Source organism: Aethalodelphis obliquidens, unplaced genomic scaffold (genome assembly GCF_003676395.1).
Source record: "Aethalodelphis obliquidens isolate GAN/ISIS:26980383/991018 unplaced genomic scaffold, ASM367639v1 scaffold23, whole genome shotgun sequence".
Classification (NCBI taxonomy): domain Eukaryota; kingdom Metazoa; phylum Chordata; class Mammalia; order Artiodactyla; family Delphinidae; genus Aethalodelphis; species Aethalodelphis obliquidens.
Genome location: NW_020837967.1, coordinates 7,755,245 through 7,769,745, shown reverse-complemented (window position 1 = coordinate 7,769,745; position 14,501 = coordinate 7,755,245). Strand labels below are relative to the sequence as shown.

Sequence of the window (14,501 nt, the reverse complement as noted above, 5' to 3'; positions counted from 1 at the left end):
CCCTCACTCAAAATAACACGATACATCATTCACAGTGACTTTAATCTTGTGGATGAAGCATAAAATTAGAGAAAATCAAATGTATGCTTGAGGATGCTTTCAATTCCTTTTAAACTAGAATAAAATGAGCCAATCAATAGTAGAAACAACAACACTTAGAAAGCAGAGGGAAATAATCTAACCAAACAGTGCACGTGGCTCATGGCTTCTCTGAATGTTTAGGGATTCGTCTTTGATGAACAGTAAGAATCCAATCATGGGTGCAAAGAGAATTTTTTTTTTAAAGTGTCTGATTTTATAACTTCCTGTCCCAGTACTTCTACAGCTGTAAAGTCAAGGATCTCATGCTCCTAGACAAGGCTGCATCCAGGCAGGAGACGGCCTAAGAGCCCCGAATCTCTCCTGATACCTTCCTCCTACAGGAGACGCATTTGGATCAATGAACTGCTCTTCTGAAGGGCAATCGTCAAGGAGGGTTCAGTGGACTGGTCATTCTCAGCTTAGGTCAATACTTCTACTTACCTCCAGACTTAGTAAGCACAGCAGGGCTTTACTTGCGGGGAGGGGTGCACAGGGAAAAAGTGGGAGGGAAGATGGGCTCAGGGATGATGTGGGTGGAGGCCCCCACTAGGCAGTAGGAGGGCTGTGAGGGGTGGAGGGGCAGGAGGAGGGAGGCGATCTTACGATGCTTCCTGGGATCCTGTGAGGCCCAGGACTCACCGAAAAATGATTTTTCTGTATTTTACGGCATCTTTGCAAGACAATTCGTGGCCAATACTTGACTTGGGATGTCAATTCCAACGCTTGTTCACATAACAAGCTTTTAAAAGATCTGAATCAACACTTCCTGTAAAGTTCATGTTACCTATAGTCATACTCCTGATCCAGTGTTCTCAACTGGGGACAATTTCGCCCCCCAGGAGACATTTGGCAATGCCTAGAGACATTTTTTGGTGGTCAAAACTTCAGGACTGGTACAGGTATCTAGTGGGTAGAGACCAGGGACGCTACTGAACAGGCACAGAGCAGCCTCGTACAGCAAAGCATGACCCGGCTCCAAAGGCAACAGTGCCTAACGGGAGGAGGCAACAGGGGACGTTTCACTTGTTTTGAAAAAAAGACAACTGATCATCGTTAGCAGCTTCTGGGGCAAGAAGACACAAGAATACCTTTCCGAGGGGAGAAAGAGGTATAGCCACCTGTGGGGCTAGGGCAGCATCTCAAATTGTGCTCTAATCTTACATGAACCCAATCATGTTCTCTATTGCTCTGGCCTCTATCACAGAGTTTAGTTTTCTTAGAGGTTTACAAAAATTTAATTCCTGAACCCCAACTTCCTCCACATAGATCAAACTTCTTTGTGCCTCTGAAAAGAGACCACAGAAAGGTCCTAAAATGGTAACATTCTATCCACAATTACAAGCCTGGTGATCTTAAAGTTCTACAGGCTGGGAGCTGCATGCACTTCTCCAAAAGCGTTACCTGCGTGTAAAAAACATGATCTCCCATAAAGCCAGTCCATCCATGACCCCTCACTCTGCTCAACGGCTATACCTCCCCATGTGTCCTTGCCACATGTGCAGTGGAGCCCAATTCTCTCCCCTAATGCAATGTCCCTCTTGCAGGAGTCTTGAATAAAGCCTTCCTTACCATTTTCTAAGGGGGAAATAAACATTGCCCATCTAGGAAGTGGCTTACCTGCTTAGAAATGATTTCTAGTAAGTACACCACATCACATCTCTACGGTCACTAAACTAACTTGTTCAGGAAGAGCTAGCTGCCTGCTGTGGCCTGGAAGCACAGAACCAGCATTTCGTGAGGGCACAAGAGAGCAGAGAAGGCACAGCTGCCTGGTACAGAGGCGCCAGGTCACCTTACCTAGCCCTTACCTGGCCCTCTGAAGGACCTGCAAGTCCTGAAGATGAACTACTTGTGCTCACGGCCCATTTCACCCATCAGGAGGCTAGCAAAGGCTGTAAGAAGTCCATCAACGTCCTCAAATACCCTCGTCCAGCAGTTCTCCAAGTGTGGTTCCCAGGCCAACATCAACATCATCTGTAAACCCCTTAGAAATGCAAGTTCCCGGGCCCTGATGCAGACCTGCAGGATCAGAACCTCTGGGGTAGAGCCAGCAATCTGTTTTTACAAGCCATCCAGACAGTTCTGATGTAGGCTAACATTTGGGAGCCACTACCCTAGTCAATGGAAAGTGATTAACATGGAGAAAAGCAAAAACTTCACAGTGAATTCCTATGAAAGGCAAAGCCACACCATTTTATACCTTGACAGCCAGCACCAGATGACGGCCGGATGTTAACATTCTGTTTTAACCCACGTTTACCATTTATTCCCTAAATTGATTTAGATTGCCCGTAGTTGTGTAGAGCATGGCTTCAGCACAATATAATCCCTGTGTTTCTGATAGGAGTGGTGAGTATGTGTGCTGGGGTGAGATGTCTATCTTGACTGGTGCCGTGAGTTCTGGGGGCTGGACCTATAACTGCTGTAGAATGAAGCCACTTTATAGCCTCGGTCAACAGCGCAGATTTTTTTCTGTTCCTCAAATTGATATGTTCGATACCTACCCTTGGTACTATGATACCTACCCTTCGGCATCCACAGAGACCCTTGGGCCAAGGTGACCAAGGCCCAGATCCTTCAATGCTATTGATGAAGGGTATTTTAAAACCTCATAGGGAAAAGATAAGAATGGAACCGACAGGACATTGGGAGAAGGCTGTAACTGTATGTCATTTAACCCATCTTTCTGGATAACCTTTTATTTCCTTTCTCCCTCACCTCACACCCTCTATCTACTGCTCCCTTTCTTTCATACGGTGGGTTGCACTGAAATAGGGCTGGAATTGGGAAAAGGCTGGAGAACTGCACTGGGCAATCTCCATGGCATCCAGGTCTTGAACAAAATTACCGTTTAGATAAGTTTGAAGCAATACACAACCTACCTCCCCATGGCCCTTTCGCTGTACAGTGGTTATTAAATGTCCCAAACAATGGCCAGCCCCGTTGACCTTCATCATCTTTCAAGCTACCTCTGGGTCCCAAAGACCCTGATGACTAACAGTACACAAAGCCCACCGTATCTACATCAAGGCAACCTCATCCCTCCTCTGGAGCCAATCTGCTCCGACAGGTGCATTGTGGGTTGGAAAGCAACTGGAGGGTGTTGCTAAGCGACAGCCTCACCTTGAGGTCCCTGTGGACAATGCCCATTCTATGGAGATAGTAGACAGCATCCAAAACCTGGCGGATCAGAGTGCTGGCATCTTTCTCTGTGTAAAATCCCTTCTCCACTATCCGGTCAAACAGCTCTCCACCAGATACACTGTTAGAAAAAAAAAAAAGAGAGAGAACCAATCAGTATAAGTTAAAAAAGACGTGTTAAATTTTTCAGTGAAAGCTACCAATAAGACCTTTCAATATGGTGAAAGACCCAGACTTTATTTCAAAAATTAATCCAGGGCTTCCCTGGTGGCACAGTGGTTGAGAGTCCGCCTGCCGATGCAGGGGATGCGGGTTCGTGCCCCGGTCCGGGAAGATCCCACGTGCCGCGGAGCGGCTGGGCCCGTCAGCCATGGCCGCTGAGCCTGAGCGTCCGGAGCCTGTGCTCCGCAACGGGAGAGGCCACAACAGTGAGAGGCCCGCGTAACGCAAAAAAAAAAAAAAAAAAATCAATTTTCAGATTTAAATGTTGCCCCCTTATTCCCCAGAAGCTATATCAGGGCAGTGTTTCTATGTCATGATGGTACAGATGGTCCAGGACGAAATAAAGTAAATAAAAATCAACCAGGATCCATGGACTGGCCAGGCCTGAGAAGTTTCTCTTGGCCTTTGCCTCCATCCTGCTGGGACAGCATTAACTCAGGATAACCTTTCAGAATATCAGCATCATCAGTTATAGGGCGATGACACTGGATAAGATGCCTCCTTTGCATGCGAGTATAGCCTTAAAGGTTTGGGCGGTGGGAGGGGTGCTGTGGGCAAAGCAGGAAGCAGCCAACAGGACGTCCGGGTTCTTGACCCAGTTCTGCTCCTAAGATGCTGAGAGGATGGGCACTCCTGGAATCTTTGCACCTCAGTCTTTTAATCTGTAAAATGAGGTAGTTAATCTAGTCAACCACTCCCTGAGAGGCGTCAGAGCCTTAAAGCCACTTGTGATTTACAAAAAGAGATAGAAGAACGACACTCCATTACATTGTTTTACTTTGGTTTTTGTTGAGAATATTTCATTTCAATTTCTTTGAATTTCAGATTGCATTACCATTTTTTTTTTTTTGTATTTATCAAAAGGGGACCTAGCTTGCTAAAGGTTTTTTAAAAGGCCTTGGTGGACAGAGACCCTTTCAGCTCTGAGATTTGATGTTGCTCTGAGTTGAACAAAGTAACAGAACTGTTAAATCCTGAATAGAAACAATTCAACTGATACCTTTGCCTTCAAATTCTTGGAGTACAGACTTCTCTAAGAAAAACAATGCTTTGTGCAAATAATTAAGCCATTCCTTGAAATTAGCTTCAAGGGATATATCAGCACTATTTTAATAAAAGTGAAAAAAATTTTCCAAAAACAAAATGAAAAGGTGTATGTGAAATATTAAGATCATAAAAGTTTCACAAACAACTTTTACATCTTTAAAAGACAGGCCCCAGAAGTAACACACACACATACACTAACACACAAAGCTATGATTCATTTTCTTCAAGTCAACACAATTAATGTTCAGTAACTGAGCCACTGAAATGTTCTTTTCAAAAAAACTAATAAAACACAATTGCAGCTATAAAAGGCCTATGTATTAGAGTCTTTCCCATTACATATAATCATTCCAAGCCATACTGCGCTTGCATAATGTCTCATTTCCAAAGCAAACTGAGCAATCTAGATAAAAGAAGAAGGACGCTCAGGAGAAATAAAAAGCAATTCAAAGGGTGAAAAGAAGTACAAACAGGGGAGCAACTACATCCTGATGACCATGTTGTCTACATTAACCATCCTTAGGTAAGCCCAGATCCCAAGACATTTCCTCTCAGCAACTCACATCAAGTTCTCGCCACTCTTTATTTTTCTGGAAGCTTCTTCCAATGATTTCAATGGAAGAACTTTGCAGAGCTTGAGGATGTATTACAGGAGATGCACAGTTGCCAGGGGTAGGGAGAACCTGCGTGCATTCACTTGGAGGCATTCACTTCACTGAATCATTTATTCGATCATTCATTCCACGTGTACTGGGCGCCCATTAGGTGCCAGCCACCCTGTGCAGCTGGTGCCAATCAAGGTGGCATTAGCTGCGCCGGAGGAAAACCCTGTCTTGATTGTGCCCCTCCTCATTCCCTACATCAGCCCACCTTCAATAATGGTACCACTTACTAGTGTTCCAGTGCTTTCTTACCGCTGGGCTGCCTGCTACTCATATCCTCTGCAAGGTGCTGGAAGCCCTCGAGCCACAATGCTCACCCCTGGGACTTCCCTGGTGGTCTAACAGTTACGACTCCGCATTCTCAATGCAGGAGCAATCCCTGGTACGATCCCTGGTCAGGGAACTAGATCCTGCATACCACAACTAAGACCCAGCACAGCCAAATAAATAAACAAACAAATAAATAAATAAAGCTCACCCCTTCCTCCACCTCCCACCCTTAGCACTCTGTGACCTGCACTTTGCCAGGTCCCTTCCCTCCCTCAAAACTGATCTTTCCTGCTTCCCATTCTCTCAAAGTCCACCTCTCCGCAATGTGATATAAGGTATTAATAGCCATTGAATAATATTTTCACTGTGATAGGTCAGCAATGCAATAAGAATTGAAGCATCAGAGTTGAAGTTTAAGATACTCCTGTCACATGTAGTGTCAGCGTCTCCATTTTCTGCACATTTAGTATTTCACTTCTTAAATTCCAAACTGCACCAGGGATTTATCTTTCTGAACATTGCTCAGAAAGAATGTCATTTCCTTAGAAACCAAGGAACAGGGTGAAAGTTTAAAAAACTTGCCAATAAAAAATGTAACAATACTGATAAAAATACCTTAAAGTTTGTAAATCACTTTATACTTTCCAGAAATCTCCTTAAGCACACATTTCAAAAGGCCATTCTTACAGACTGAATGTTTGTGCGCCCCCGTCCCCCAGTTCATATGTTGAAGCTCTAACTGTCCCCCTCCCCCAAACTGTGTGATGGTATTTGGAGGTGGGAATTTACGGAGGTAATTAGGTTTAGTTGAGGTCATGAGGGTGGGGCCCTGATGATGGAATTAGTGTCTCCATGAGAAGAATAAGGGACACCAGAGAGTTTTCTTTCTCTAAGCCATGTGAGGACCTAGTGAGAAGGCGGCCATCTGTAAGCCAGGAACAGAGGCCTAACAGGAACCAAATGTGCCAGCACCTTGATCTTAGACATCTCAGACTCCAGAACTGTGAGAAATACATCTCTGTCCTTTAAGCTGCCCAGTCGCTGGTATTTTGTTATGACAGCCTGAGCTAAGACACCCAATCATTTTCAAAATCACTTGTGAACAACCAGAATCCCAGAATCACTGACAAGGAAATACATTTAGAATTGTGGCAAGGGGCCTGTCTCATTTTCAGGCTGGCAGGACACGTGAAGGTTGGGGTGATGGGCTGCTGAGCTGACAGGTTGTTTGCTTGAGTCAATATCCTCCTACGGCAAGCTTCCAACGTGTGCGGTTTAAAGGTCCTCTTTAGAAATGGAGTTCCCCAATGAAAACACGCAAAGCATCAGAATGTAGTTGGAAGGATCAGGGGTCAGGTGATTGGAGAAAAGGAATAGGACCATAATAACAGGTCAATAAATAAAATTACTTAATGGCAGCTAGGGGAGAGAGGTTCAGCTTTAGGGGGATGTAGCTATATAGAAGGAAACTGGCTACCAAAGACTAAGGGAGCAGAAGACAGGAATATGGTTTGAAAAATTCTCTACTCCTCTCAATTTGAACTTGGACATTTATTTAGAATAACCTGCCTTTGCAGTGAACTTGGGTTTGCTCAGTCTCTGATCTTCCTTGCCTATTACACTGCACTGCTATCACTGTATGTGAATCTTAACTATGCAAAAACCAAATAGCTGGACGTAATGATCTCAATAAAATTTGTTTACTTGCAAAATTTTAAGTAATGCAAATCTCTTCAAATTAAAAAATAGTCAAGAAACAGAATTTCAGAGTCGCTGGATCAAGTAAACTAAGCTTTGATTCTATACTGTAATATATTCTGTAATGTACTATTATATACAACTTTGTCAGTGTACCATGCATCCACTGTTAATACTGGGCAAACCATGTTATTTTTTACATGCACTTGAACTTCATCTGATTTTGGTAGATATTTTCCTCTTATTTTAAGATTTACTGCTAATTATAGTCTAAAATGTTTCATATCTTACATCACCCACATGTTCATTCAAAAATGGTACTTGTGCTAATGCTGAAAAATGGGCTCCAAAAATCTATTCCTCTAGGAGTTAGATTTAATAAAATACGAAGAAGGCCAGTGGAAACCAGAATATGTCACCCTCAAATATGCCTCTTCGACATAAAATTATTTTGAACTGAAGGCAGTTAAGAAGCAAGTAAATGTAAAAGAAGTTCCCACTTTTCTGTCTGAAGGCAGGAAATAAATTCTCCTTTCACTGGAGACAGACTCTTATCAGCCCAGAGTAAAACTGGCAAGTAAACCATGTTCAACTAACCCTTATCATCTTCGTTACACGTCTTCACCGTTTACTACCCTTATTACAAACTACTTTGTCTTGTCCATTCTTCACAAATTTATTGTTTGCCTAAAAGGTATAAAAGCTTCCTGCCCTGGTCACTTCTTGAGGTCTTCATTCCCTTGTGAAGCCTCCTGTGGATATGTAAAAATTCAATAAAATTTGTTTGCTTCTTTTCCTATTCATCTGTCTTTGTGAGTTTCATCTTCAGATCCAGCCAGGGACCATCTGAGGGTTAAAGAAAAAAACTTCTTCCTTCCCAAAAAGGCCAAATAGTATAGTGCTGTGCTATTAATATTAGAGACAGGAGTCTGACAAGTATTAGTGCTGATACTGGGGATGATAAAAAGCAGTGTTACAGCAGATATGGCCCGAAATTCACAAGAATGTCAGATAACTAGGCAGCGCCAGTGTTCAAGACCCGGGAGGCGTGGCTACAGCAGCCACATGGCTTAATGTGCCCCAGAGCAAGGCTGGTTAAAAACGCGTGTTTTCTAAGAACATTTCCCCTGTTTAATCCTAAGGCGAAGGCAGTCCTGAAACATACAGGTTGTGATTGAGAGGCTGCAAACAAAGCACTTTTCAACTGTGAAACCCCAAGGCCCAGATGACAGAAATTTCTTTTTCACGCAGTCTGGAGAAAGACAAAGACCATCAGTCTTTGCCTCAATCGAGTCCCGACTTGGCAGCCCCTGGAACTTCCTTCCTCCCATGCAGGGCACCCGCTGTCTCTCTGTGCCCTGATCCTCATGACTTCATGTGTCTTTGGTGCCCTCACTCTCTGCTCCCGGGGGGACTCTCTCACCCACTCTGGGACGATTAAGGGTTTATTTCATGAAAACTCTGTCCTCAATATTTCCCTCCTTCAACAAATCCCACTTTAATAATCAAAATACCTTTATTCTCAGAATTCAGTTTCGCAACATCTTCCCAGCCTCAATCTGTTCAGAAGTTTCCAACACACAAACACACGCTTCTCCGTGGAATGGGGCAGAGAAATGTAACCCCTTGTGTGCCACTGCATTTCGATTCTGGCTCTTTTCCCTTCTCAATGTCTGGGTGTTATGGACTGAATTGTGTCCCCCAGCCCCCAATTTTTTTATGTTGAAATCCTAACAGCCGTCCACCGCCGCCCCCCACCCCCACCCGCCCCAGCCAAAGTACAACTCAGAATGTGACTGTACTTGGCGATGGGGCCTTTAAAGAGGTAATTAAAGTTAAATGAGGTCATACAGGTCTAGTGAGAGAAGACACCAGGGATGAACACAGAGGCTGGACCCCGTGAGGACATAGTGAGAAGGCAGCTGTCTGCACGCCACAGAGAGAGGCTCCAGGAGAAGCCAAACATGCCCACACTCTGATCTTGGACTTCCAGTCTCTAGAATGCTGAGGAAATAATTTCTGTTGTTTCGAGTCACCCAGTGCGTGGTATTTTGTGATGGCAGCCCAAGCAGACTGTCCATATTTGTGTACTGTATCTTTGAATGTATACTCTCTTTATATTTTTTTCAAGCTTTAATGGGGGAAAACATTTTTGCTACTTTACTTGCATTGTATGCCTTTTTATTCACCTAATCAAATAGTCTTGCATCAAGTGATAAAATACGCTGTCCCTGTTTCCAAGGGGTACACAGGCCAGTGTGTATGGGGGGCAGGTGACCAAGATACACAGACAAGAAAAACACAGTACGGATGTTCTGATGTTGAAGGGAGAGGGGGTGAAGGTGTTTTGGAAGACCACAGAAGGCCAGGGGACAGGGCAGGAAAAAGTGAATCGGAGCTGTCTTAAAGGAGGAGCAGTATTTAGTCAAGTGGAGAAAAGTCCAGTGGGCAGGCAGAGTCCAGTCATTTGAACGATCACGAAAGGAGTTTTTGCTGAATTAATTTTCAGGGAAATAGAATCAATGAAAGAAGCATTAAGTGAGCACCTTCTATAAGCCCACCACGTGGCATGCAGTTAGTCTCTATTTGGGGAGCTACAAACTAAGTTCAAGTTGACCATCAAGACCACTAGCAACTAATGACTTGCCAGGCTGTGATCCAGGCTGGTTGACCACAGGACGTCGTAGACGGGAGAAATCCGTGGTTAGAGAAGGTTCCTGAAGGAGGTATCTGAACTTCCTTTGTGTCCTCAGTCTAGCACAGCACTCACTGAATGGCAGAAAAGTGCTGGCTGATTCCTGAAGGAAGGCATTAGGAGGAAGATCATGACAGGCAGGGAGAAGAGGGAGACGCAGGAACGGACAAGATATGCAAAGAAGCCAGACTTATCTGGAAGATGTGACCGGTGAGGATGAGTCAAATCATGAAGGATTCTGGAAACCACGCAGCAGAGACTAGATGGGCTGCATTGGACCGCACTTAATTCTAAGCTGCTTGTGATCCAAGGCAACCCACTTCTGAGAGAGATGCTACTGAGAGTGTGACCATCTGTGCATGTGGGCATGGAGGGGAGGGACATCTTGGAACCAAAGTCCTTTTGCAGGGTGTGTACCCTATCCTCCAAAGCAGGTCTGTCCCTGCCATCCTGGAGGCCTACTGCTTTTACAGTCTTGGTCCTGCAGGCTTCCTACCACCGTTAGATGTGCTCACAACAGCGCATCTAAAATCCATTCCTCCGACTCCATGTCAACCAGCTCTGTACTGTGCACTGATCTTCCATCCATCCAGGCAACAACTTTCACTGCCTTTGGTGGGGCCTCAGTGATTCCTAACAATCACCTCTCCCTGTTTTCCAGCTACGCCCCTCCAGCTCCCATCCAGCTGCCCCTCAAGGCTGGCCAGGAAAAATGTGGTCACAGCCAAAACAATGGGTAAGAAAGAAGTGAAGGTGTTTTAATTTTGTATATGAAACGTGCTTGCTGAGACTCTGATAGAGAAATTCTACTTTTTCATTACTCAAGAAAAGGATGAAAAGATTTGTTGAAAAAAATTATTAGCATGCTCAAGATTAAAACAGTTAATCTCTTCCATCACCTGTCCACATTCCAGAAGAAGATAAGTTAACTACAAAATCATTTTTATGGGCCCAGCACGCTTCCACTGCACTGCCCTGCTACAAATCATTTTTAGATTTTTGTATTCTAAGAGGGCAAAGCGTGTCTTATCCATATTGAATCCCCAGGATTTATGACTTATATTCTAGTGAAGGAGGAAGAGGAAGGAAATAAATGAACAAATAGGTAAATGTGAAACATTCAGAGAGTTCAAAACGCTGTGGGGAGGTAGAAACAAGCCTGAGATGAGTACGTGGTGGAGCCACTTTTATGTGGGCTCCGAGATGGCCCCACTGGATGACAGGGAAGAGCCAGCCCAGTGATGATCCGGGAGAGCTTCTGGGCAAAGGGGTGAGCTTGTCCTAAGACCCTTAGGACAGCACAGGTCTTTCTTAAGGTATTTGGGGACCAAAAGCAAAGTCATGGTGACTGGAATCTGGTGGGCAGAGTAGAGTGGTTGAGAGAGACGAAGGCTCAGGTCATGCAGGGCCATGTGTTATGGGTTGAATGTTTATGTTCCGCACCCACCCCCACCAAATTCATACGTTGACCTAACCCACAAAGTGATGGTATTAGGAGGTGGAGCTTTTGGGAGGTAATCAGGCCATGAGGGTGGAGCCCTCATGAATGGGATTAGTGCCCTCATCAGAGACCCCAGAGAACTAGTTGGCCCTACTTCCACGTGAGGACACAAGAAGTTGGCAGAACCTGGAAGAGGGCTCTTACCAGAATGCAACCACACTGGCACTCTGATCTTGGACTTCCAGGCTCCAGAACTGTGAGAAACAAATTTCTGTTGTCTATAAGCCGCCTGATCTACGGTACTTTGTTATGGCAGCCCAAATGGAAAAAGAGGCCATGTAAACTAAGATTTAAACAGGGGGTTTATTCTACAACAGATGAGGTATCATTGGAGGGTTTTCAGTGAGGAGACAGGGGAACTGGTTTACAGTTTTCAAAAATCACTCTGGCTGCCTGCAGTGTGGACAATAGGTTATAGAGCAAGAGTGGAAGAAGGCAGATCATTGCGGAGCCACTGTAGTGATCCACGTGACAGAGGCTGGTGGCTCAGCTTGGGGAACACTGGAGTCTAAGAGAAGTATACAGACATGAGGTATGTTTTCGAGACACAGTAGACAAGACTAACTGATGAAGATGATATAAGGCATGCTGGAAGGAGAGGAATCAAGAACGTCTCCTAGATTTTTGACTTGAGGAACAGCTAGGTTATTTGAAAAGGGGGTCCCTGGTGAAAGAGCAAATTTGGAGGGGTTAAAAACAACTAGGGCAGTACTGACCACCAGAACTTCCTGTGATGGTGGAAATGCTTTTTATCTGCAATCTGATGTGGTGACCACCACTCACAGAGAGCTACGGTGCATCTGAAATGTGGCTAGTGCAACTGGAAAACTGACTTTTAAATCTTATTTAATTTTAATTAATGTATTAACTAATGTAAATAGCTCCATGGCACTACCATAGTGGATTGCATAGATCTTGAGCCTTGGGTAGGATATGGAAGTCTGAGATGCCTGTGGGATGGAGATGTCAAGCAGGTAGCCACAGATACGAGCCTGAAGGTCCTGGGGAGGATTAGGGCTAGAGTTCAAAACTAGCAAGTCATCAGCATGCAGATGGTCTTCAAAGCCAAGAGGGTAGAGCTGATCCCCTGGGAGAGTGTAGCTGGATAAGGGAAAGGCGTTTGAGGGCTGGGGATCCAACACTCAGACAAGGATGAGCCAGCAAAGGACCAGACAGCAGGAGGAAGCAAAGGAGGCGTGTGGGGCCATGGAAATCAAGGAGAAGGGTCTAGTCAACCCTGACAGATGCTGCTGAGAGATGAGGGCAGAGAAATGTCCACTGTGTTTACGAAGATGAAGATCAGGGCTGGGGGCGAAAAGCTGGGAGTCATCGGCATATGAGATGCTTCTAGACCTTGGGACTGGAGATGTCCGAGTACAGGATTGGCCTATCTGAGCCTCATTTTCTCAACTATACAAGGGGGAACTATGCCTGATCTAAGAATTAAGTGAGGGGACTTCCCTGGTGGTCCAGTGGGTAAGACTCTACGCTCCCAATGCAGGGACCCCAGTTTCAATCCCTGGTCCGGGAACTAGATCCCACATGCATGCCGCAACTAAGAAGTCCACATGCCGCAACTAAACATGCCGCAGCAAAGATCCTGCATGCCGGCGCAGGCAAAATAAATAAATTAATTAATTAATTTAAAAAAAGAAAAAGAATTAAGTGAGACAATGAAGGGAAAATCCCTAGGCAGACTCCTGGTGTGCTGCAGTGTTTTGTAAATATCGGTGCCCTTCTCCCTTTTCTACAGGGGATCGGGGGCAGGAGCCAACCACTGACTGACAAGGGATCGGTGTGAAGGGAGCTGCTAGAAACAGGGAGTTGCAGTGTGAGGAGGGTGACATAGGGCTTCAGGCTGAACAGGCAGGAGAGTCCCCTGCTCTCTTCTCTGCTCTGTGCAGACAGGCTGGGCTTTTTGAAGATATCCACGCACTTGATTAGGATGGAAATCTGTGACAATGTCAGCCTTCTTACGTAATCTCACAACGTTGTATTGTGACTTCTGTCTGTATTAATTAGATGCATTTCTATAACCTTCTATAATGAGGACTCGCAATGTGAGGGTCGCAATGTGACCTCCGATGGCACATTTCCTGAGATGTTCTAGGTTAATGAAATACTGATAGATGTGCCACAGCCCCAGACAGTGACCTTGTGGTAGAACATACACAGTATGGGCTTCATATTAACAGATGTTCTTCAATATACCAAATATAAGTTTTGGAAAAATTCTGTAATGAAATGTTTGTTACATACTGGCCTTCCCACCATTAGTTCCAATGAGGAAAATTTCACTTGGCAACAATTTTTTTTCTTTTGCAATTTTCTAGTATTAAAATAATTTTGCATTCCTTGAGTAGATAACAACTGGAAGAGACTGGAGACGGCTCTGGAATAGGTCTGGAGGATGGCGTGGTTACAGGTAGTCTGTAAAATTGCTAACTCCCATGTAGGGAATTGACAGTTGGCTGTTAAGCACAGCTTTGCCTATCTTGGGTGAGTTTGCTCAAAACTAACGGAGAACAACTATGCAATTTTACATATGCTCAGAGATTCAGAATCTGAAGACAACTTGATGGGGTCCCAATTTTATGACAAGCCTAAAAAATGCAGTTAATTCCTTTGTCCAGCTTTAATTTATTATATGTATTTATATTCATTCTAGTGTTTCTCAGCCAATCTGTACTGAAAATCTTACAGCAGATGCATGGGACAGCCCATGCTTTCAGGTAATATGAGAAAGGTCTAACAGTGCCTTCAAAAAAACACAACCAAAATAAAAATGGCCTACCTGTTGTTCAGACTTCATTAAGTCTGCGGAGTTCAAGTTCACTTTCTATCAATAGCATTGACAAAGGTACAAGATCACAGCTGCCCACTGTAGGGTTCCCTGGCTCTGGGCCACCTTTGCACCTGTTGAATCCTCACATATTTTTGTCTTTCTAATTCCCACTCATCATTTAGATCCTAGCTTGAATATCACTACTTCAGAAAAGCCTTTCCTGATCCCCAGACCAGATTAGGTCCTCCCTTCCCCCTGCCCCATTACATTCTCTCTCAGCATCTGTATTTCTGCCCAGCACTCATCAGGTAGAATCGACTGTTGGCATATTTGTCTGTGTAATGCTTGTCCTCCTACTCTGCCCCTGCCTTTTCCAGACTGTGACGTCCACGAAGGCAG

The 14,501-nt window shown here is 44.6% G+C and overlaps 1 protein-coding gene across 2 annotated transcripts in view; it reads right to left on the bottom strand.

The window, feature by feature from the left end:
- The window catches only part of CAMK1D (calcium/calmodulin dependent protein kinase ID), a 410,742-nt gene that overhangs the window by 52,905 nt on the left and 343,336 nt on the right, over positions 1-14,501 (bottom strand). For both annotated transcript variants that reach the window (XM_027121645.1, XM_027121644.1), the window contains exon 4: positions 3,205-3,343. In XM_027121645.1, coding sequence (XP_026977446.1) covers positions 3,205-3,343 — 139 coding nt within the window. The remainder of the gene's footprint in view (positions 1-3,204; positions 3,344-14,501) is intronic.